We start from the raw sequence: 23,181 nt of genomic DNA, 5'->3' as shown, positions 1-23,181 counted from the left end.
GGTTCTGCTATTTGATTTCTTTGCGTTTTGATATCAATAGATGAACACTCGTCACAAATATGTTTTCTGATTCAGTTTTAAGTTTCTAAGTTATTCCCGTTGGTTCTTTTTTATACCTTTAAAGTTTCACATCTCTTAAACGTTTGTCTTTTACTCTCCGGTTTGTAGTCATTTTATATGCAGCTAAATGTCTAACATTACTATCGAGCGCATGTGGGCTACGGAATCATTTATCCATAGGAAAATTACTTTTTCTTATGTGTACCCTTTTCGCGAACATCTAGTGTCATCACTGATTTTCAGTGATCCATTCAAATAGTTTTCACCGCTATTTTGCCCTTTGCGCCACATTTAGTATGGAATCTTTTTCAGGGGATAATCGAGACTGGTCATTCTCTGGCATTGACGTATTATATTATGTATCGATTATAGAATCAGGGAAGGTTACAATATTGAGTTACTGAATATACAAAGGTAGGACAGAAGAAAGGAGAGGAAAAGCACCCTCTGTCTCTTCCAGGAATCGCAGGGGCGGTCGGGTAGCCTAGTGGTTAAAGCGTTCGCTCGTCACGCCGAAGACCCGGGTTCGATTCCGACATGGGTACGATGTGTGAAGCCCATTTCTGGTATCTCCAGATTGCTGGAATATTGCTAAAAACGGCGTAAAACCATTCACATTCACACTCACTCCAGGAATCGCAAAGAAAAATCCGGAGAACAAGTAATTAAATGCCATTTTTAAACCTTGGTTCTTATGTACATCACTTCTAAGCAAGCACCTGTCTGTCTAATTCTGCGAGGCGTCATTTGCAGATAACTTACAACTATGAATGAGGGGTTTATTATGGGTGGAGAACAATGTTTGTACAGTTGACAATTCTACCCGTAAATCACCTTCTGATGTTAAACTGACGGGTGTTATCTCGTCGGGTGGTGTGGGAGAAGGGAGCCATAAAAGGGAGAGGCGACATCCCTTGCCGACCGACACACTCATGATTATATTAGTGGCACGTTCGATTTCACAGTCATACTGACCCTCCTATACGAATGGTGATTTATTTGTGACTCACGATTCCGAAATTCGAACTTTACAAATACTGAGAATATATATTACCTCTGCGAAAATAAGCAAAATGGCAAATAACAAAATGGCGGAGTCGTGGTACGAGAACCAGGTTGGGGTGTTTCAGCGAGAGTTGGACAAACATGGCCGACGTGGCGTGCAGTTCCTGACGCTGCCCGAGGTGTGTGAAGTCCTTGAGGCGGGAGGTTTCAGAGGAACAGAGCGGGACCTTCTGGTAAGCTGGTGCTATAAGTGGGTAGGTGAGGTTTAACTTCGCTTTGAAAAGTATAACAGTTATATCACGGCGTGTCAGTTTAATGTGGGAGGAAAGCCCGAAGTAATGTAGGTTGTATCAAACGTTTGCCCAAACAGTGAAACCCATGACTACGAGTATAGTATCTTGTTTTCAAACCCAGTATGAAAGGATCCTGGCAGCCCTAAGGGGCGTCACTCTGTATTGCGAACTGGCGAGTTGGGATGCGGGAGGGTTATAGCTTGAGACAGGGATTGATGAGCTGCGTGACTCCAGAGTTTCAGGGTTTACGCATTGTGTTGGATATAGCGTCTCCCTCAGGTCCGAGGCTGGGACCACAGGGACTCTATGATAGCGTGTATAGCATAATATATTCGTATATGAAAAAAACCAGACCCCTCTATGTACATATACGTATTTATGTATAAGTTAGTGAGTGAGTGAGTTGGGTTTAACGCCGCTTTTAACAGTATTCCAGTTATATCGCGGCGTGTCAGCTTAATATGGGGGGAAAGCCCGAAGTGACGCAGGTCTCAGACGTTTACCACTTCGGTAAAACCCACGAGCACGGGTATAGTTCTGACAAACCTAGAAACATAATCGGGGCGAACCGTGATTCGAACCCACGATCATAGGTTTCTGGCGGGTCCAAGGGACGCAACTCTTCACAGCGAATCGCGGCGCTTTAGACGACTGGGCCACCCGTGCCCCCTTTATGTATAAAGAGGGGTGTGATTTTTTTTCTATACGAATATATAATGCTATACACGCGATCATCGAGGCCCTGTGACTGGGGCAATGTAACTCTAAACCAGTACGATTCATGAAGATTTACCATTTTGCACCCAATTGTATGACATAGGGATGGCTTCATTTCAAGAATAGTTTCCATCCCTGTTCTTAATCATGTCTGTACATGTGTATTGTCTAACTTATTAGTGCTAGTGGGATGGAGACGGAGATGGGATCGTTATATGAGGTTCCATAGTTCACTTCTTTCAGGGGAAATCTTCAGATGAGGTTCTGGGTAAAGGGAGACGGTAGAATGGAACGCATGCAGGGACCGGTTAGACTTTTTTATAAGGGAATAATTCCCAACACAGTCAACAAAATTCCAGCTATATCAAGTCGGATGTAAATAACCACGTCTGGACCAAGTACACCCGAGACTGAAAGGAGACGTGTGGAGCATCAATCTGTATGAGTGTGTGGGTTTGGTTTAACGCCGCTTTGAACAGTATTTCATTGCCTGTGTTTATTCAAGTTTCTCATGAAAACATTTAGACTCATGTACGAGTGGAACGGTTGGCGTTGTTAGCCGACCTTTTCCAGTGACACTTAGTCCCTCCAGTAGGCAATAAAATTACCCCGCATGGACAGAGGACAGAGGAGTTAAACAAACAGACAGGAACCTATTTATTAATTATAGAAGGGGAGCCGAAGGTGGTTTCACAAACATACTCTCAATTCTATTGTCCATATAAAGTACGAGGTGTGGCCGAAAAGCTCTGGGTCCAACGACGAAGGATGTATTGTAACCCTTAACCCCAATCCCCAAGTACAATTCTTGACATGCTTACAAGTTGCATACAAAACCGAATGCACAATCAGGCAGCATATTTCTGAAGGCACCAAGTGACAAGGTAATCTCTGTAGATGAAAATGAACAAAATTGGCTACCGCGCTGTCATCAAATATCTCCAAGCGAAAGGGCTAACCCCAACATCCATCCATGCGGACATGGTGTCAACTTTAGGGGATGATGCTCTTTTATTTGCGACTGTTCAGAGGTGGGCATGAAGATGTCAAAACAGTGGAAACATCTAACATTTCCGAAGAAGAAGGGCCAGTCTGTTCCTTCAAGGTGATAGCTTCGGTTTTCTGGGATTCGAAAGGAATTCTACTGGTGGACTACCTCAAGAAGGGTCAGATAATTAATGCTGTAATCTGCTTAGGCAAGTGCGTGAGAATATCAAGGCTAAACGTCGTGTTTGTTGCCCCGGGTCTGTTTACATCACCAGAATGAAGCCTTCAACAATCGTGGGACCCAGGCACTCCAGAGCTTTTCAGCCACCCTCGTATTACTGGTAGTCATATCAACATGTGGAGACTACAACCAAGGCATCGTATAAGTACACCCTGCTCGGGCATAATGGTAATACACGTTCATGTCGATGATGCTCAGATTGCACGCATCAGTACGACTATATGTGTGTAGGAATCCCCTGTCTGTCACATAGTTAATGATGCACATAATCGTTGTAACCCAACAGGGAGCACGGGTAGTCCAGTGGTCTCAAGCGGCAAAGTTCGCTGTGAGTGAGTGAGTGAGTTGGGCTTAACGCAGCTTTTAACAGTATTCCAATTATATCACGGCGTGTCAGCTTAATGTGGGAGGAAAGCCCGAAGTGATGCAGGTCTCAGACGTTTACCACTTCGGTGAAACCCACGAGCACGGGTGAGGACCTAACTGGAACGCTTATTGTAAGTGCAAACATACGCGGGCTGCTCAAACAGTTCTAAGTCTAACTAACTTTCAACTATGGACCATAACAAAGTGAACTAGTCAATGTAGTACATTGTTTGAGTAGTTCATTGCAAGTGTATTTGGTCTGTTGAAGCCGTTTGTATATTAGTGACAGCCAGTTGAACGTGATAGGGGTCCAAATGGACACAGAAATGGACAAGAACGAGTATCAAGTTTTTTACTTTTGAGTAAAGTATACTCCCCAAGAAATTCACGACAGCATGTCACAAGTGTATGGGGATACGCGCCCTAGCTTTTCCACTGTTAAACTTTGGGCAGCTATGTTTAAGGCTGGGAAAACAAGCCTTGATGATGACCCTAGGTCTGGACGTCTCTCAACTTCCATCAATAAAGATTCATTCAAGGAGATAAAAAAATCTATACTGTCGCAATGACGAATTACCATTGAACATGAGAAAGAGACAGGTCTAAGCCATGGATCCATTGGAACTATTATTCATGAACATTTACAGATGAATAAGATATCTGCTCGTTGGGTGCCAAACTATCTAAATTCTGATCTTAAGGGAAAAAGAACTGAGTTGAGGAGGGGGTACCACGATGGCCTACCTCTACACTGAAAGAAAACATTCGTGGAAAGAGCTATGACGACAACGAAGACCTCAAATCTGTTTGTTAGCCGTAGAACTTTTTGACCAGCCCTCGTAGATATAGAATATCATTCTAGAAGCGAATCCTATAGATTCAGTGCGATCTTATACGAGCACAAACAGAGCTTTAATAAATCATGGGTCGCATTGAAACGAGCCTCCCAAAGGGTCATATAATAACGTATGTACGCGCTAGTCATCTTATCCATGATTCAGACGTATGGTGTCTGTATCCAAAGTGAGTGGCTACATGTCTGAAATAATGTGAATGTGGTGTCAATCTCATTAAAATCAGATCTTAGTTCTCGCTACCGCTAAACAAAGATCTGAGGACATCCCATTAGGGATCACGTCAGAAAGACCTTTCATCCGACCAATCAGAGCGTCGCTTACCAGATCATGAAAGTGACAGTCGGAATGTGATTTCTAATCAGGCAACCTCGAAAACTTTAAAACGGGGTATTCCGAACGATAGTTACGGGCTTAACGATTGAATCTATACAATCTAGACCATATATTAGCCATTCGAGAATGTTCTTTTGTTCAGGTTTCAAATTTTAAAGCGAGAATTTGTCAAAATATGTTTCGAAGCGTAATCGCCAAATTGAAATTAGTGCCGTAAAGCACGAGAAAGCTGCCTTCTGATTGGCTAATGTCGACTTCCTGCCATTAATTCCATTGGTCGGTCAGAGTTCGCGAAAGGTCGGTCTGACGTGACCCGTAATGGGATGTCCTCAGATCTATGTTCAGCGACAGCGAGAACTAAGATCTGATTTTAATGAGATTGATGTGGTGTTCAATTCATTATATAAAGAATATTTATATTTGATTTCGTTGTCAATGAAACTTCATCGAGTCAATGTTTGAATCCCGGTCCGCCTCGCTTGTCCCGGTTTATCAGTATCATAACCGTGCTCGTATCAGCCCCCCCCCCCCCCCCCCCCCCCCCCCCTTCTCTCTATCTCCCTCTCTTTCACTCACTCATATTGTGGTTGCATAGAATGTGCTGGGCGACATCGAGGTGGACGAAGAGGGGCATGTGTCACGTGACATCCTACTGGCGTCCATCGGGAGGATCCCCTCTATCATTATGCAGTAAGTACACACACAGTGACCGTGACATCTCACTGGCGCCCATATGGGAGACCGTGAATAATGTCCCAGGCACTTTAAACATACATAAAAACGACAAGACCCATTCTATTTTCGATAGAAATCTTTGCTAAAAGAATCGATTGAACAAGTCCGACTACAACATGATCATGGGGTTATGAATCACTTTCAAATAGTTTTGAAACCGGGTGCTCGCGAAAAGGTGAGCGTATCCTGCCCGACCGGTGGCACCCATAACAAACACATGCAAAGGCAAGTCAAGTGTTTACTTGCAAAAAACACTGGAACATATGGTACAAGTCAAATTAGGGAATTGCATCGGACATCATTTTTGTCACTGGTGCTTTAAATTAGGAAATGTCCTCCACATGTCCACCGTAAACGTTGTTGAAAGCTTTACTGAGGCCTTGAATGTTGTAACCTTGATCAAACAACTTCTGAGCAAGAGTCGTATGGCTCTCTTTGAAGACCTGGTAGAAAGAGCATGCTCGATTGTATCTCAAAAGTTGTGAAATGTAAACACCAAAGGCTGGAGCTTCTTGAATAATGCTCGACATAAAAAAAATGCTAGGCCAGATTCTGGCCCGTTGGTCTCCCTGATACAGTCATGATTGTCGTGTATCATGTCAGTTTGTGTTGTGGCATCAGTTTCTATATCGGGTAACCGCCTCCGTGGTCTAGTGGTAGAGCGTCCGACCGCAGAGCGATTCCCGGCAGCAAAAGACGTTAAAAGATGGTACTTGTTGTTACCCTGTTAGGCGCTCGGCATGGCATTAAGGGGCTAAAACAAGGACTTGTCGTCTCGGAGTCTCGGAGGTATTCATGTTATACTGCGGCAGGGTTTCTCAGTGTGGTAGCACTATAAATCGGCATCAGTCCGGGCTAGTACAAGCAGCCACACTCACATCGGGTAACAGCTCAAGGTCATCTGTGTGGATTCCGTTTAGAAAAGGCCATATGTAACGTATGCCTGCATGTCTTATAAGGCGGCAAAATGAATCGGGTGATCAGATTTACTGCCTTGGTTGATTACGTATCATCCTACGCCTGGATCGTTGCTCATAATATCAATCACTTGTTGTCTGGTCAAGACCCATTTATTTACAGGCCGCCGTCATGTATAGCGGGAATATTGCGGCGTTAAACAACAAACACACAAACATCCATACAAACAAGTTGAAGGTCATAATGTCGCTACGAGATCTGACACTCCACCAAGTGATGTACGATTCGTTGGTTGTAGACAGATGGCTCTGAGGCGGGACTTTTGGGCGCTAGACCGCAACCACAATGGCCGCATATCGCGGGAAGAGATCATGGACGCCACCAAGCCTTCCTGCCCGGTGGACCTGGCCCCCGGGAGTATCGCCGCCCTGCTCATCACGTGCGCCAGAGCCAACAAGAGAGAATTGGACTATGAGGCGTTCCTCACCACGTTCGACATCAAGGTGACGTCACAGGTGAGGTGTGCGTTGAGGCTTTGCTAGAACACATCAAGCACGGGTTGAGGTTTTTGTGATTTGTCAATTCGCGGTCAGTAACCGAGTCATGATCAGGAAAATACATTGCCAAATGTGTTAGTCATAGTGATGGCATACGTTTACTGTTAATTTACCCGATTCGATCCCCACACGTCATACCAAGAGACGTTAAAAGGTGGTACTTGTTGTTACCCTAACTGGAGCTCGGCATTAAGTGGATACAACAAGGACTAGTCGACTCAGAGTAGGTATGAAGATCTGGCTTAGAATTGGTCTTCAGAAACCCATGCATGCTTGTCGTAAGAGGCGTCTAATGAGACCGGGCCGTCAGACTCGCTGACTTGGTTGGTGCATGTCATCGTATCCCAAATGCGTGGATCGATGCTCATATCTTCACCGGATTGCCTGGTCCAGACTCGATTATTTACAGAACCAGTCTTACAGATGGAATATTGCTGAGTGCAGCGTTAAACAGACAAACAAAAAGAGTCGTGGAGAATAGATACGGTTTGAAAGTTAATTTCCAAAGAACCATTTTATACTATACAGAGCTATATTGGTATCCAACACCTCTGGGTTCATCGTGACACTTGACCATAGGCACTTATGGGATCAATGTAGCCAGTAACAAAAGGCTTGTTTATACGGTTGTCATGACGAAAACCTAGTTCCATGACAATACGGATACAATGTGTGAAGCCCGCCGTTATATTCATACATCCTCTCTCACCCTCAGGCGTTGGAGAGAGTCTTCCTGCAACTGGACGCAGATGGGAGCGGGTATCTGACCAGGGACGAGATCTTCACGGCCATGCGGCAGCACAGGGGACTGCGCCTGAAGCTGGGCAGGCTGGTGGAGCTCCTGATCGCCTGCTACCAGGACGACAGGGAGAGGGTTAACTACAGGGACTTTATCAAGGCTTATACCTACAGGAAGTAGTTACTAGGATGACGGGTAGAGGGTTAACTGTGGGGACTTTATCAAGGCTTATACCTAAAGGAAGTAATTACCAGGATGACGTGTAGAGGGTTAACCATAAGGATTTCATCAAGGCGTACACCTACAGGAAGTAATTACCAGGATGACGTGTAGAGGGTTAACTATAAGGATTTCATCAAGGCGTACACCTACAGGAAGTAATTACCAGGATGACAGGTAGAGGGTTAACTATAAGGATTTCATCAAGGCGTATACCTACAGGAAGTAGTTATCAGGGTGCCGTTGCACAAAACAGCTTAATTAAGCACAACGACAGTCGTAACTGTATGTTAAAGCATGGGAGTTTTGATCACCTTCACGCTAAGATCGCTAAGAACGGCACCCAGGACAACAGGGAGAGGGTTAAACGGGGAGAGGGGTAACTATAGGGACTGTATCAAGTTTGCAGGGAGTTGTTTGATTTATGATTTTATTGGTACCAGTTATCACATACATTGGGATGGTGTTGGTGCGAACAGATTATTAGGTATCAGTATTTTGTCACCAGACATGCATATATTATGTACATATATATCCCCGTGTTATGGATTTTCGGACACTTAAGAAACATTCGTAGTTTTCTCCCTAGTCACATGAACAACTGTAAAACTTCTCATTCACTTTTAACAGACAACTTTCTCTTAAAAACAAGCCATCATCTGAGTATTTACAATGTCTGTGTGCTGCTACACCACGTCATAGCGCGGGTAATCGCGATAAACAAGGTAGTTTACTGTGACCATCCCGGGAAGACGTATTTTGAATCAGTTTATATGTAGTCATTAAATTGACATTAAAAGATCTGGGGTAGTTTTGTTGTTAATGAAGCAGTCTTTGTTTATTCTAAACTTTAATCTAAACCTATTATTAAACACACAATGCAAAATATGACCAAACAAGTCAAGTTGAATGTTAAGTTAAAATGCACCATAACTCCAGACTAATGGAGTGTATGTAAGATTTTACAGCCGCTTCCTGGGGGATACTAATCCAGTATTATGCAAGTACTTGTGCATAGGCGTGTGCGTGTGCTTGTCTGCATGTCATTATCTACGTGACTTCCCTTGATGTATAAATGAACGTTTGTGGAATCTGTAAAATATATCCACTGAACTTTCTTTGGTTATTGTCTCATTGTTCAAGCCAGTCAGTCTCAAGACAGTTCACACTGTCCATCTGCCGGACGGTATGGACCATAGTTTACACTGTCCATCTGCCGGACGGTATGGACCATAGTTTACACTGTCCATCTGCGGGACGGTATGGACCATAGTTTACACTGTCCATCTGCCGGACGGTATGGACCATAGTTTACACTGTCCATATGCCAGACGGTATGAATCGTAGTTCACTCTATCTGCCGGACGATATGGATCTGGTACACTTTATCTGCTGGATAGTATGGATCATAGTTTACACTATCTGCCTGACAGTATGGATTGAGTTTACACTGCCCATCTGCCTGATGTGACGAATCATACTTCACACTGTCTATCTGACGGGCCAAGACTGCTTCCATGGTATATCTGGAATACTGCCAACTGCGGAGTTATCTACATTCACTTACTTACTTATCACAAACATAGGCACAAGGATCCATGAGTTTCTGAAGGATCTATCGTTTGGTTGGTTGTTGTTTCATGTTGCGCTTAGCAATATTGCAGCTATATGACGATGGCCAGTAAATAATCAAGTTTGGACCAGACAATTCGATGATTGAAATTATGAGCAATGATCCACACAGTTGGGGTACAATGACACTCAATCAACAAATTCACCAAACCCGACCACCTGATCCATTTAGTCGCGTCTTACGACCAGTAGGATGTAACCTGTGAAAAGAAAACAAAAATTTTTTTTTTTTTCTAAGATCCCATTTTTTTTATTTTCTGGGTTCCGACCTGAGGTACATTAATGATGACAATGATACAATGACTCTGATTCACGGAGACGTCACACTTCTGTGATGCGAAACAAGAAATTATTGGTCCATTTCTAGTCTGGATGAGTTGACATGAGTAGTATGAGCACAAACAGAAGCAGACAATGAGAGCAAGAACTCAAGCACAAATCAAACACAATGATAATGAGAAATTATGCTTAATGGCACGTGACAATAAGTTAGCCTATGTGACGACAAGCTAAGAACCTCAATTTCATATAATATCCATGGTAAGGGGCCAGACAGTAAGAACCATTTTGCCCCAACTGTGGATTACCTTGATGAAATTTGGGTTTGGCTGAAGGTGCTGACTAGACATATGGGATGCGTGATCATTCATACTACATTTAAACTTTTTGGCACCAACATGGCATCAATTGGTGAGTTTCATATTAGAGGTCTGCTTAATTAGAGAACATGACATTTCAAAATCTTTCAAGAAAAAACCCAAACAGAAGTGACTTAGCAATGTTTTGCAAAATCACAGCAGAGGACACAAAGAATGGGTTTCACGTATCAGAACTTCGTTTTTCAGTGACAAGCAAACACTTTCACAATTTGGTTACCCCAATGAAAACACTCCTGAGAAGTCCAAAAGGTTTGATTACGTTTCAAAAAGTTTTACATCCACTGAGTGGTATGACACCAGCTTGTAAAATAACTCTGAGATAAAGGTGAATCAACTGAAAATACCACTACATTAACACTTAACACAGCCAATGACATAACTTATGTCAGAACAGCGCTCGGTATCTGATAAACTTCACCACATATGTAAAGATATACATATCTCAGACTAGGATTAGTCACAAATTTTAAAAAACAAACAAATCATTCATAAACTTGTGCAAACCTCACAAATATGATATAACCATTATGGTTCAACCATGTGGTGCCAAAAATAGTCCTAGCTAACATGTATTTATGCAAATGAGGTATATTAGGATGGAATCCCTTGACAAACCACTCATATTCCATACATCTATGACGCTTATGTCTAACCCTTCACCTGCTTGTAGTTGTGTATCAAGTAATTAAACATACATTACAGTCATACATTAAAGCCATTTCAATTCATTGGATACTATGTTGTAACAAGTCTGTAAAAGTATAAATAACACTTGGGATAATTTCTCCAAGACAAGCCAACCCAAGCTCTTAACGTCAGGGGAGTAATAGGGAATAAATGACAATATTAACATACAAAAAAATGCAGTTATTAACATGTGTTCTTGAGAGTACAAGAGCAAGGGGAAATAGTTCATGTTAATATTATTAGTTTTTATTATCATTGGCCAAAGCCTCATAACAGGACATTTTGGCTAAAAAATATACACGACAAAAAAACTCGTCATAGATTATGGCACATTTCTGACATTTTGTAATGATTGCCTTGAAAAATACATTACTATTTTTGCAATGAATGATATTTGGCACATACTGAACAGTAAATGTATTTACAACAGTATGACATGGTATTGTTCATGGACTACAAGGTAACTGTACTCAAAGGGGCAGTCACCAACAAACTCACACGATCTTTAGTTTTAAGGCATAAGATAAACAGTTCACAAATAGGCTACACAATGGCCCTTATTAGAATATTAATGATTTTCCCAGGATACTGGTGAGACAAATAAGGATGTTGTGGTTGCGTTAATACCAATCCTGAAATTTATTTGGAGGTGACGGGAAGAAGTTCATTGCCAAGGCAGGAAAACTATGTAAATTATTGTCGTGAACTAATAATAATGCCAAAAAACCCCGACCACTTACATTTCTTAATCAATGGACTGCTACGTTTGGGGCATAACTGCCTATTTATATGGATATCTATGCCAATATTGTGATAACCTCCCCTTGTTGTGCTACAATGTTTATTAATGCCTGCCCCTTCCAGCTGGCATCTGTTAAAGTGGATGTCACTGAGGTAGAAACAGGACATGTGTACAAGGTGATAAAATAAATTATTTTGAAATGCCCTTAATGATATTGCTAGCATGGCTTGCAGATCAGCTGTAGAAATTCTCACAGAGACACACTCTCCTTTAAGTTTTGAAAAAAGTTGGGGTCGTGCTGCTTTTAGCAATCCTGCAGCAAAATCAAGGGGTTGGGGGTTGGGGTTGGGGTTGGGAGATGGAGTGGGTGGGGAGAGAAGGAGAGGAAGGCGCAGAAGGTTATTTTGTACATTTTATTCTTGACGGAGATCAAACCCAGATCCTCAAGTGGAGTGATCACTCAAACCAGTGTGTTACCAGAATGATTTTCCTGCAGAACGATAAAAAGGGTTTCATCAGAGGAACTAGGAGAATTACTTGATACACAAGTTCTAATTGGTACTTGCATGCTCTCCTATAGTGTTTCATTCACTGACCAGATAACCAGTCACCATTAGAATCAGAAACTGGTTGTTTTTCCTTTCGATATTTCCAAAGGTTGCTTACAGTTTTTCTAAAATAGAACAATTGATGTTTTTACTCATCTTGCAAGTGACTTTTTAAAATGATGCATACGCAGGCCTGTTGATCTGATCAGTGAATGTTTGGAAGCTGCAAAGTCTGAAGTGACAACTAAACAGATAATTCTTTTCTCGTGAAACACGTAACAGAGCTGTTGAATGGGCAGATTTTCAGCCAGAACATGACAAAACGTGGAAGATTTTGAAATTTCAGAATAACTTCCATCAACTTATTTTGGTCATAAAGGATTTACCAATCTGGTAATGTTCCGTTGTCCCATCTCACCCATACAAAACACTCATCCGTCAAGACAATAATGACCCTTGAATGTGGTTTTCCCCCAGCAAAATGACATTACATTACTAATTACTTTGCTAAATATTAAGGGTCCAAACACTATTGACAAATTCCATATTATCAGAACTTATTACCATTCAGGACTGTCTCAAGACTAACTCAAGGTAATGAAATACCAAGAACTCTTGTAGTGATTGCGACTAAACACCCAGTGGCTCACAATAAAAACTTTTACATTATTATTCAAAACAGATGGCCTGAAACTTGTCCACACTCTGCGTAAGTGGGGTATTTGCCTCTATTTTGATGTAACCTGTCTCCACTTATATTAACCCTAAATCATCTAGTTGGACAGAGGAGCTATTCCGACCTACCCAGTGGCACACATGAGGAGAGCAGGATCACTACTTTCACTCTTTTGGGAAGGACATTTATCATTCCAGATAAACACCAAAATCACATATCAACTCTATCAACAATTATGCAGTATCCACCCACCCTATTATGATCAACTGGAGAAAAACTATCTATACAGAGCACTTCAAAACAGAATTTAAAGTTGCAGTATGAATAAAATCACCTAGTTCTAAACGGTTCTTAGTTTTTTAAAATTTTCAGATATATCTACTTTGCAGCAACCAGTATAAATGAATATGAACACATAACAAGCCATTGTAAAAATGTTAGACCCCGGGACTACTTTCAACATGGCTGACAAACAGCCCCAGAATGCACTGAGGCAGGAAGTGAGACAAACAAATTAGACATATAAGAAGCAATGGTATTAGCACTATACACTGACTGTGGTTGGGCTAGGCAACACGTGTAATGGTGGCTGATATGTACATCTCTACAAATGCACCATCTCTCATGGTCACAAAGGTACAACATGATCTTGGTTCAAAAATATCTCTACACAGATACACATGTACACTCTAAAGAAAGTTACATATTGCCATCATTCTGATAAGTCCTAACTGATTACACCAAAAAGTAGAAGTAAATAATTTCTGAACACACATCAGAGGTGTGATAATTTGCGTATCACATGCCCACGTGGGACATGGAAGTCTCTAGTCACATTGTACTAACTTTGGTAACAATGAATAACAGAATTGGCAATATGTAACTAACTGTGACCTTCTGTACAGTAATATAACTACTGCACCTCATTTAAAACATCTATACAACTTAGTTCCTTTTTGGTCCAGCATGACGAATAATCTAAACAACAGCATTGGAATTGTGAAACAGGAAACCCTCAGTAGACGTCAAACAAACATAATCCAACCAAACAAAAACATGCCTAAAGTGGCTTATTGTTAGTATTGTGAAGTAAACACAAAATGATACACATTATAACACCGGCACTTGACTGAACCCATGAGATTCTGGGATAAAAGAAACTGTTAATGGGACAATTATATGCACTCAAATGCACACAAACAGTTCAACATAAGTGGGCAAAAGATTTGATGGAAGCAGATCCATGTTAGTAGGCAAAACAAACAAAACCCAGTCAAAACACGTCCCTGTTGCAGCAACAGTAATCATAAGAAAACAAACTTTGATAATCTAAAAAGAAGATCATTATCTTACTTCAGGTGAAACACAGTCAAATATTCACGAAACAGGAATTATTTTCTGCAACTATCATACCACAATGTTACCTAAGGTGTTTGTATGTCTTTGATTGAATTTTGGCACAAAATGTTCTCTATGAGAACAGAATCAGTCCAAAACATTGATAATATTTTCAGCATGACACATTGCAACTTATATTATTAATTAAATAATGTGACCTAGAACCAAAGTGTTGTTACCATGGCAACTCTTAAGCAGCTCCAAAAAGCACTGACAAAAACAGTACAATAAGTGGACACATAAAAAAACATGGTACCCAAAGCTCCTCGTGTTTCTCGACTAAACAAAATAATTCACATTAATTACAAAAAGAAACTACACTTAGGATTATGCACTTTTGATTCCTGATAAGAGTGAATTACCACAACGCTTGGAACATGTCAACAAATTCAGGAAGACATCTTTGATTTACGAATGTATTGTCCTATAAAAGTCTGGTTGAGTTATGACAAAACAACCATCAACATTGCTTTTCTCTGTAACATGAGCTAGGCTAATTTATATAATAAATCTCTCACAGTTGTCATTCGTCATCAAGAACAATTTAATCAACAATTCTGAAATCGAAATAAATCTGAAAAATTTCAAAAGGTTCCAGTGTCACATGAACATAAATTCATGACAAAACTCATAAATTGTGATACATTGGCAGAATTATCTCTGGAATGATCTTAATTAAAACAAGTGAATTATAGATGGTACACAAAAACTCCCTTTTCAACACAAAATCAACAAGCAATGGTTTACATAAAAATTTGCCAGAGGAAAACAGTTTACGTGTTGAGTCGACTAAATTTTCAAATAAATAAGAATGAAAGAAATAGTTTTTGATGACGACAAAAAGACAACTTGTAGCATATAAATGACACACACTGAAACCCCCTTGAGGTTTCCACGATATCTAAATGCAAGGCCCTGGAAAACACAAGCTGACAAAACTATCAGTTCAGGACAAAACCTTCACTATCTTCTTACATACTCAATATTGTACACATCAATTTACTCAAATCCAACACTTTATTACATACAGCAATTTACTCTATTACTTCAACAGACCCATAGCAATCATGGCTAAATCAGGAATTCCAATTCAGGCCAAATTTTCTGTTCAATCGTCAGTTTGTGGTCCTTCAAAAATTACAAACTTTGTACATCTCACGGACTACTCATTGAAAACAATTCACCACAGAATAATGGCTTACATTGATGCTCACTGCAGCATCTCATGCCATCACTCTATTGTGCCATTCTACAGCTTAGCGTCTCAACTGCCAATATTATGTACATACATCCAGCAATGTATGGCTCACACTACAATCAGCAGAGTCATTGTTTATGCAAGGTCAAGATACTAGATATCATTCAATATGCAACAACGACACTAGAAATATCCGCTTTCTAGCTTCTAAAAGGGTTTAGTACACTAAGTTGATAATTAACTGATAGATAGTTGTAAAGCTATCAGCTTTAAGATCTACCTTGATTGTGGACATATAAAGTGTAGATTACGAAAATCAACACATTGTGTATCTAGCAGAGGCTTGTTATTACACAGAAACAGTAATGCCACCATAATTCACCACCAATTGGGGATAATAATAAAGATGATCTCACCTCAAACATTAACCCCCAAATGGTACAGTAATAGTTTGACATTTTGGTCAATATAACGGTCTGCGCTTCATTTATATAGTCTGTGAAATACTTCCATCAGGACATCAAATAATTGTAAATATTCATGTTATTGCCCGCTATGTAATATGCATATTGCCATATCAATGTTTTTACCCCTAACTTATATCCAGTTTGTATGACGTTATTTCCTACCAAGGTATATTCATGTTATGACCTATCATGTTCCTACCTCATGTTACTACAATATAATACTCTGTGTGATAACAAGCATCTCTAGCCTACCCCTGAGCTGCCAAGATGTGATACGGACAGCGCCGCACTAGCAGAAGGTGTGCAGAGCCAACCAATAGCATAAAAATGTTAAAGGTACATGTCCGTTCTTTCACACATTGTCATGGATCTTCACAACACAAAAGCTGTAAGTAAACTGTTTTAAGATTTCTATACAAATTGTATCAATCAATCTACACAGACATCTCACATAAAATCAATAAATATCAGAATGCTCAGAATTTTGCCATGTTGCAGAAGGCCCTGACACATTGTTGCCATGGTTTATCACTGACTAGTGTAATTGTTTAAACACCATTTAGCTCAGTCTTTAAGAAAATTGTTTGGACATGTACCGTTAACATTGTTCATCAATAAGTATACTAAATCAAATATCAAAACCAATAGGGACATGTGTTATATCATACTCTATCAAAATACATTATTAACAATCTATAGATCTGAGATCAAAAATATTGTGCCCAATTGTTGAACTTATTATTTATTGCACACTTTTCACAGCAATATGCACTACTAGAAAAAAAAACATTCCCAGAGGTAAAGGTTTTGACAACAAACTCTGGTATTAGCTATACATATACAGTTCTGGTATTGAAAATCTCTCAAAATCAAGCCTTCAAAACCTTGCACCAATTCATTTTCACTACAAAAAGATTTTGATTATTTTTCTCACAAAAGACAACACATACTCATGACTATATCAGCCTGGTGTATCACATACACTAAATTCTTTCTACGATCATGAGTATCCATGGCAACCGTCCTCTATGACTATATACACCGTAACACTGAGACAACTGGACATCGGCTGAGATCGTAGCCGGCCGATGAAGACCTCGCTAAACACTGCCACTGTAAGTAAGCTGGACATACAGTACAGACAGACATACACACAGACGGACACTCCTACTGGATAGCTAGGCTACCATGCCACCCGCGACAAGTTAGCGAGAAGCCGTCATAAACTGCCGGGTACTAACACAGGACATGATATTGACAAGTTCTGCCAACTGAAACCATGTCCAGGCCAAGACGTCCTACTTGCAGATCCATTGTCTCTTTCAATCCTTAATCTACATGCATCAGAGCTAATGCGTTAACTTGAAGAATAAATACACACACATGTACCAGTTCTGTTTTGAACAAGTGATTTGTTTGATATTTCTTCCTGAAGGCAACCATCTATCTTGATGCAACTGGAATATCACTCAAAGTCATTGTGGGACAATATTACAACTTTCATAACATGCCCGTTTCACCAATGATATATACCAGTACATACAATTAAAAAATATGCAAATTGTCTTGTAGATTGTCCTCTACCCTGCAAGCTATTCATGCTAATTGATTCCATGTGATGAGGCATCCTTGGACAGGATCCTCAGTTCAGCTGTGCTGTGTTTGAGATTCAATCTGTGGAATGTGTGTTGGCAGCGGCAACCATCTTGCTAGCTTCCTGTTGCATGCGTCGGAGAGCAAGCATCTCCAGATCTTCATCCGAGTCAGCCTCCGCCTCACTGGCTCCGCCATTTGCCAGTGCAGCACCTTCAGCCTCGGTATCAACCACCATGCTTGTCCCGAGAGCCTCGGGCTGTTCCTCCATGCTCATGTCCTCTGGTGCGGCCTGGTCGTCCTCGATGTCGGCCATGACAAGAGCCTGGGAGGGCTCCTCTCCAGCCATCTGTTCCTCCATGTCTTCAGGTCTGGGAGCACTCTCTGTGGGCAGGAAGTCCCCTGATGCCTCCTCCTCCACACCTGTTTGGTCTCGCTTGAGGGCCGCTTCCTCTTCCTCCTGGGCTGATGGCTCCTGCTTGATCAGCATCATCATCTCCTCCTCCCTGAAAAGGAAACAAAGGGAGATAACAACAGGGTGAGATTTACAGCACTAACATCTCCTCCTCCGTGAAGAAGGAAACAAAGGGAGATAACAACAGGGTGAGATTTACAGCACTTACATCTCCTCCTCTCTGAAGAAGGAAACAAAGGGAGATAACAACAGGGTGAGATTTACAGTTCCAACATCTCCTCCTCCCTGAAGAAGGAAACAAAGGGAGATAACAACAGGGTGAGATTTACAGCACCAACATCTCCTCCTCCCTGAAAAAGGAAACAAAGGGAGATAACAACAGCAACTACAGAATACCTCCGTCAGCAGTGGAGTTGTTACACTGCATGCATTCACTGTAAACCATGCAATGTCATATATCTCTCTACATTTAACATGGCAGCGGTTTTCGATTTGAAGGCAAATAGAAACATTTAAGGACAAACAGATTCCTGCCAATGCTGGCAATGCTGAGGACTGAGATGTACCGTTTGGGAGTGATACGGCTTAAGCATCAACTGAACAGTCTTTGTTTCATACAACATGTCAGTGGATCCTGACACCGCTGATTCTGAAAGCAAGTTCTACCAGCTGTGCCCCAACAGAAAGAAATGGGCAAAGAGTCAAGGTCTATATGTATCAATGTACAAAACAACTGCTTACTTCTGCCTGTGCCAACATAGTACACACTAACATTTTCCCTACATTATAACATTTTTGACATTTTGCATACATGATCCACTGTGTTATCAGCTCTACTAGTCTGGAACCAGATAAGCCACAAATGTTAATGTCATCAGTTATTATGATCCTGTGAAATTAAAACAATTTGAGTAAAAAGAAGAAGAATTATCACGCCAGACTGACCACAGCACTGGAAACTAGCAGGGTAGTCACAAACTGTTGACCTGGGCTGATGACACATATCCCAGCATTCCCTGGGGCCACTCACCGGGAAGGAGGGGAGCAGCCATCTTGGCTGTTACTGAGGCTCTTCATGGACAGGTCCTCCGCACTCTCTTGGCCCGTCATCTGGTTATGAGCTGCTGTCAACATGGCCATGCTGGCCTCACCTAGCGCCGCCTGACCAACCAAGCAGACATAACCAACATTAAACAGTAGTTCATATGATAATAGGAACTGAATGATCACTTGAATAAGTAAAAATGGATCTCTTAATTAATTAATTCCACTGTCTGCAATGTCATGGATGTTATATCTTAATAATTGGTCTCACAGACTAATCAACCTGGTCAGGAATGACCTGACATCAATGCCTAGTCTGTCAACGAGTGGGTGAGTGAGTTGGGTTTCACATCACTTTCAACAGTATTTCACAGAGTGTCAACCTAATGGAGACAGACAAGGATCATAATCTGTAATTTGAACCACAATCATCATTCTGTTACCCTTTAGGGATGCAACTCTGCACTGTGACTTGTGATGTCCCAGACTACTGGGACACAAATGATGACATATGAAGTGCCCTAGACTACCGGGACACCCATGCCCATATTTGGAGTGCCCTTGGCTACTGGGACACCCATGGCCATATTTGGAGTGCGCTAGGCTACTGGGACACCCATGGCCATATTTGGAGTGCGCTAGGCTACTGGGACACCCATGTCCATATATGGTGTGCCCTAGACTACTGGGACACCCATGCCCATATATGGAGTGCCCTAGACTACAGGGACACCCATGTCCATATATGGTGTGCCCTAGACTACTGGGACACCCATGCCCATATTTGGAGTGCCCAAGATTACTGGGACACATGTGCCCATATATGGATGGCCCTAGTCTACAGGGACACCCATCCTGCTGCAGCACATGTATGGCATCAAAGTTGGCACAAGCCACCAATTACAAGGTTCAATGAAACTTACCCGTAGACTTGCGTTCAGTGTCTCGTTATATGATGACGGGTCTGACAAAGATGGACTCTTCAAGCTCCTGGAAAGGAAAGACAACTCTGAACATCTCCGTACGTAAGAGCATAATAGTTGCAAGACATAAAACATCACAGAAGAATTTTATGGAAAGAAACGATGCTGAAACTGAATATGGGTCAAACAAACATATATCCATGGTGAAAACAACAATGATTATATACATTTAAGAATTGTTGTACCAGGATCATAAGGTCTGTAATTTCAAGAGGAGCCATTGTTTAGGTTTCCGGGAAACAGAATCTGTTCCTTGCTTAACGCTCCACTCAGCAATATTCCAGCTATATGATGGCTGCTTGTAAATAATTGAGTCTGCACCACACTATCAAGTGTTTGACCGAATGAACAACAATCCACGCTGTCAGGGTGAGATGTCACGCTATCAACCAATTCACCGAGTCTGACCACCTGAGCCATTCAATCTCTTCTAGACATGAATAGGTTGCTGGGGACCACTTCTTTCCCAGAATCCCCACAGGTGGACAACCAACCCAGTAGGTTCACTGCTTTCAGTACCCTTCACAGGAGGGAACCTATTTTGTTTGAATAATCGATACCCATTTGACGATTTTCATTGTAGACTACCCCCCCCCCCCAATAAAAAGTAAAGGATCATCTGATTCTTTCATAATACTATAGTTACTGTGTCATGGCAAGGAAAGTTGTGAATGTTGTGAAAGTTCACAGGGAAAAGTGATACATGCCTATGTATTCGTAACCCAGGAGATACAACCCACCACTATTACATTCTTTATTTCTGGCAATGTCAGCATATTTGCATGAATGGGCTCATCTACATGATACCAAGGCACTGCAGCTCACCTGGTATCACTGTTTGTTTGTTTGTTTGTTGTTTAGCGCCGCACTCAGCAATATTCCAGCTATATGACGGCTGCCTATAATTAATCGAGTCTGGACCAGACAATCCAGTGATTGACATCATGAGCATCGATCCACGCAGTGGGGATACGATGACATGCATGAACCAAGTCAGCGAGTCTGACCATCCGATCCCGGTCGTCGCCTCTTACAAGCATAGTTGCCTCTTATGGCAAGCATGGGTTGCAGAAGACCTATTCTACCTTGGATCTTCATGGGTCTCTGGTATCATTGAGCTGGAAGTAATATGCACTGATGTTTTCAGGCACTTACTTAGAAAAATGTGGTGGTCAAATACTTTTGATGTTATCTGTGTGTGTGATATGGTCTGTTTGACAAGGGATCCTGGCATCAGCATACAATTCAATGTCAAAGAAAAATGTTATGCTACAAAGATACCACCATAACGTACCCATTTGGTACAGCAGAATGGATGCCTACAATTAACTTCAACTTTGTAATGGTCATTATCATATATATTTTGAAACAATATTATAAATCTGATTTGTTTTATATTTCATTTTGCTAAAGAGAACTGTACACTGAAATGCCATTATCAAATATAGTTGTAGCGTTCCATATTATTACACTGTTTCAGCTCTGGACCTTGTGGTTTCAACGGAGAAGTATAAACATTCAAAGGTTTGGGTCTATTATTGGTTGGTAATTTTTCTCAAAAGGTGAGTTGTGTTTTACAAACATGAACAAATCTAGGGCCATTGAAAGTTGAAGATTCTAATGTAATAAATCTTAACTTTATAACTGTGCTAAACATTCTCTTACATTTGACAAACATAACATGACACACCATAAGCTCACCCGGATCTATGGTCCTGGTGAGCTAAAGTTTTAGAATGACCATTTCATTGTAATCAAAGGTTTGGCAGTCTGTGACAATATCAGCATTATATCATATACATGCATTGACATACCTTACCCATAAGAACACAAACTGGATAAGACATTATTACAATGTTATCAGCATTGTGTAAGTAATTGAATTATCAAATCTTGAACAAATGTGTAAACAAATTAGTACTTTATCATTACAAATCCTCCTTTCTACAGTGCATTCTACCCTGTTGGTACTGTATGTAGTGTCTGGTGACAGGTCAGGTCACCTCAGTGTCCACACACAAACTCTTGAATCACACGGATAATTCAACTAGTCACAAATGCTCATCACTATTTTTTCTGGACTTGTTTTCACTTAACATGTAATACATAGAATATGAATATGTTGTCCGTACTTGACCAAACTCTCCATTAACTTGATGACAGCTCTTCAGCACATTTCTTTCACTAATACTACATTTTTTCACAATTGCTCCGCAATGTTTACTACTCAAATGAAGTTGAAGAACACCCTATTTTTTCATACACGTTCAGATACTAAACAAGAAGAAACTGTTCTTTTGTTATTTTTCCAACTATCAGAGCTTCAAACTGCATATTACATTCAAAGGGAGACAAGGGAGATTTGGTCAAATATGGAAGTGTATGATATCCAATGTACCAACCTGTCACACAACTGGTCAATATGATGCGTATCACACCCCTGGTTTGTATCTCACAAAAGTTGACCACTTACCAGATGTCTTCCAGCAAGGCCGCTACATGCAAGACTTGGCTATTCTAGTATGTCTTACACTCGCATTTCTATCAGAAATTTGTTTGCTTTCACAACCATGTTTACGGGGAAAATTGTAGAAAATAAGATCGAGATATATTTTTTAAAACAATTGTGGAGCATTAAATATGTTGTTTTTGATGGACATCCAAGATCAACTATACCTATGGTGTCTGCCCCTGTCTGGAATAATATTATTGATCTCACAGTTTCTCAAATGCACTTACACATTGAGTACTATGCTACTAGACATTCATAGAATCCAACAAACCATCGACATTGACACATTTGGATATTCTGCACTGATGCACTTATCTGGAAAGCACAGGTATGTAAAGCAAACAAATTTTGCCTTCTTTCTGTATGATGTTGAACAACATCAAGTCTAACATGCAGTTTTGGAATAGGTTTTCTGAAATCTCATATCAAATTTTGAACTGTTGTAAAAAAATCATTCCCCAACAAGTTTCTCCAGTTATTATTCATTCATCCACAATTCATATGAAAAGTAGGCAAACATTTTAGCGTTATTTCCAACGTACAGATATACATTTAAACACTTCTGTAGCACGGCTTCTCAAGATCATTGCAGCTAACTAA

The 23,181-nt window shown here is 40.9% G+C and overlaps 2 protein-coding genes across 4 annotated transcripts in view; one reads left to right on the top strand and one right to left on the bottom strand.

Annotated features, from left to right (window-relative positions):
• The first annotated feature begins 1,012 nt into the window (after positions 1 to 1,012).
• On the top strand, positions 1,013 to 9,131 carry LOC124145856. The gene is made up of 4 exons (XM_046515807.2): positions 1,013 to 1,298; positions 5,455 to 5,549; positions 6,811 to 7,027; positions 7,785 to 9,131. Exons 1-4 carry the CDS (start codon positions 1,134 to 1,136, stop codon positions 7,986 to 7,988), a joined length of 681 nt encoding a protein of 226 aa, XP_046371763.2. The 5' UTR covers positions 1,013 to 1,133; the 3' UTR covers positions 7,989 to 9,131.
• Positions 9,132 to 9,879: 748 nt separating this feature from the next.
• LOC124145860 (forkhead box protein P1-like) overlaps positions 9,880 to 23,181 on the bottom strand; it is an 84,259-nt gene continuing 70,957 nt past the window's right edge. For all 3 annotated transcript variants that reach the window (XM_048383188.1, XM_048383186.1, XM_048383187.1), the window contains 3 exons: positions 20,010 to 20,076; positions 19,073 to 19,203; positions 9,880 to 18,133 (listed from right to left, as the gene is read on the bottom strand). In XM_048383188.1, the coding sequence (XP_048239145.1) occupies positions 17,704 to 18,133; positions 19,073 to 19,203; positions 20,010 to 20,076 (628 nt within the window). In that variant the 3' untranslated portion in view covers positions 9,880 to 17,703. The remainder of the gene's footprint in view (positions 18,134 to 19,072; positions 19,204 to 20,009; positions 20,077 to 23,181) is intronic.

This window comes from Haliotis rufescens, unplaced genomic scaffold, assembly GCF_023055435.1.
Source record: "Haliotis rufescens isolate VD_foot unplaced genomic scaffold, xgHalRufe1.0.p SCAF_45, whole genome shotgun sequence".
Classification (NCBI taxonomy): Eukaryota; Metazoa; Mollusca; class Gastropoda; order Lepetellida; family Haliotidae; genus Haliotis; species Haliotis rufescens.
The sequence above is the reverse complement of the archived record's forward strand: the minus strand, read 5'-3'. Positions and strand labels throughout refer to the sequence as shown.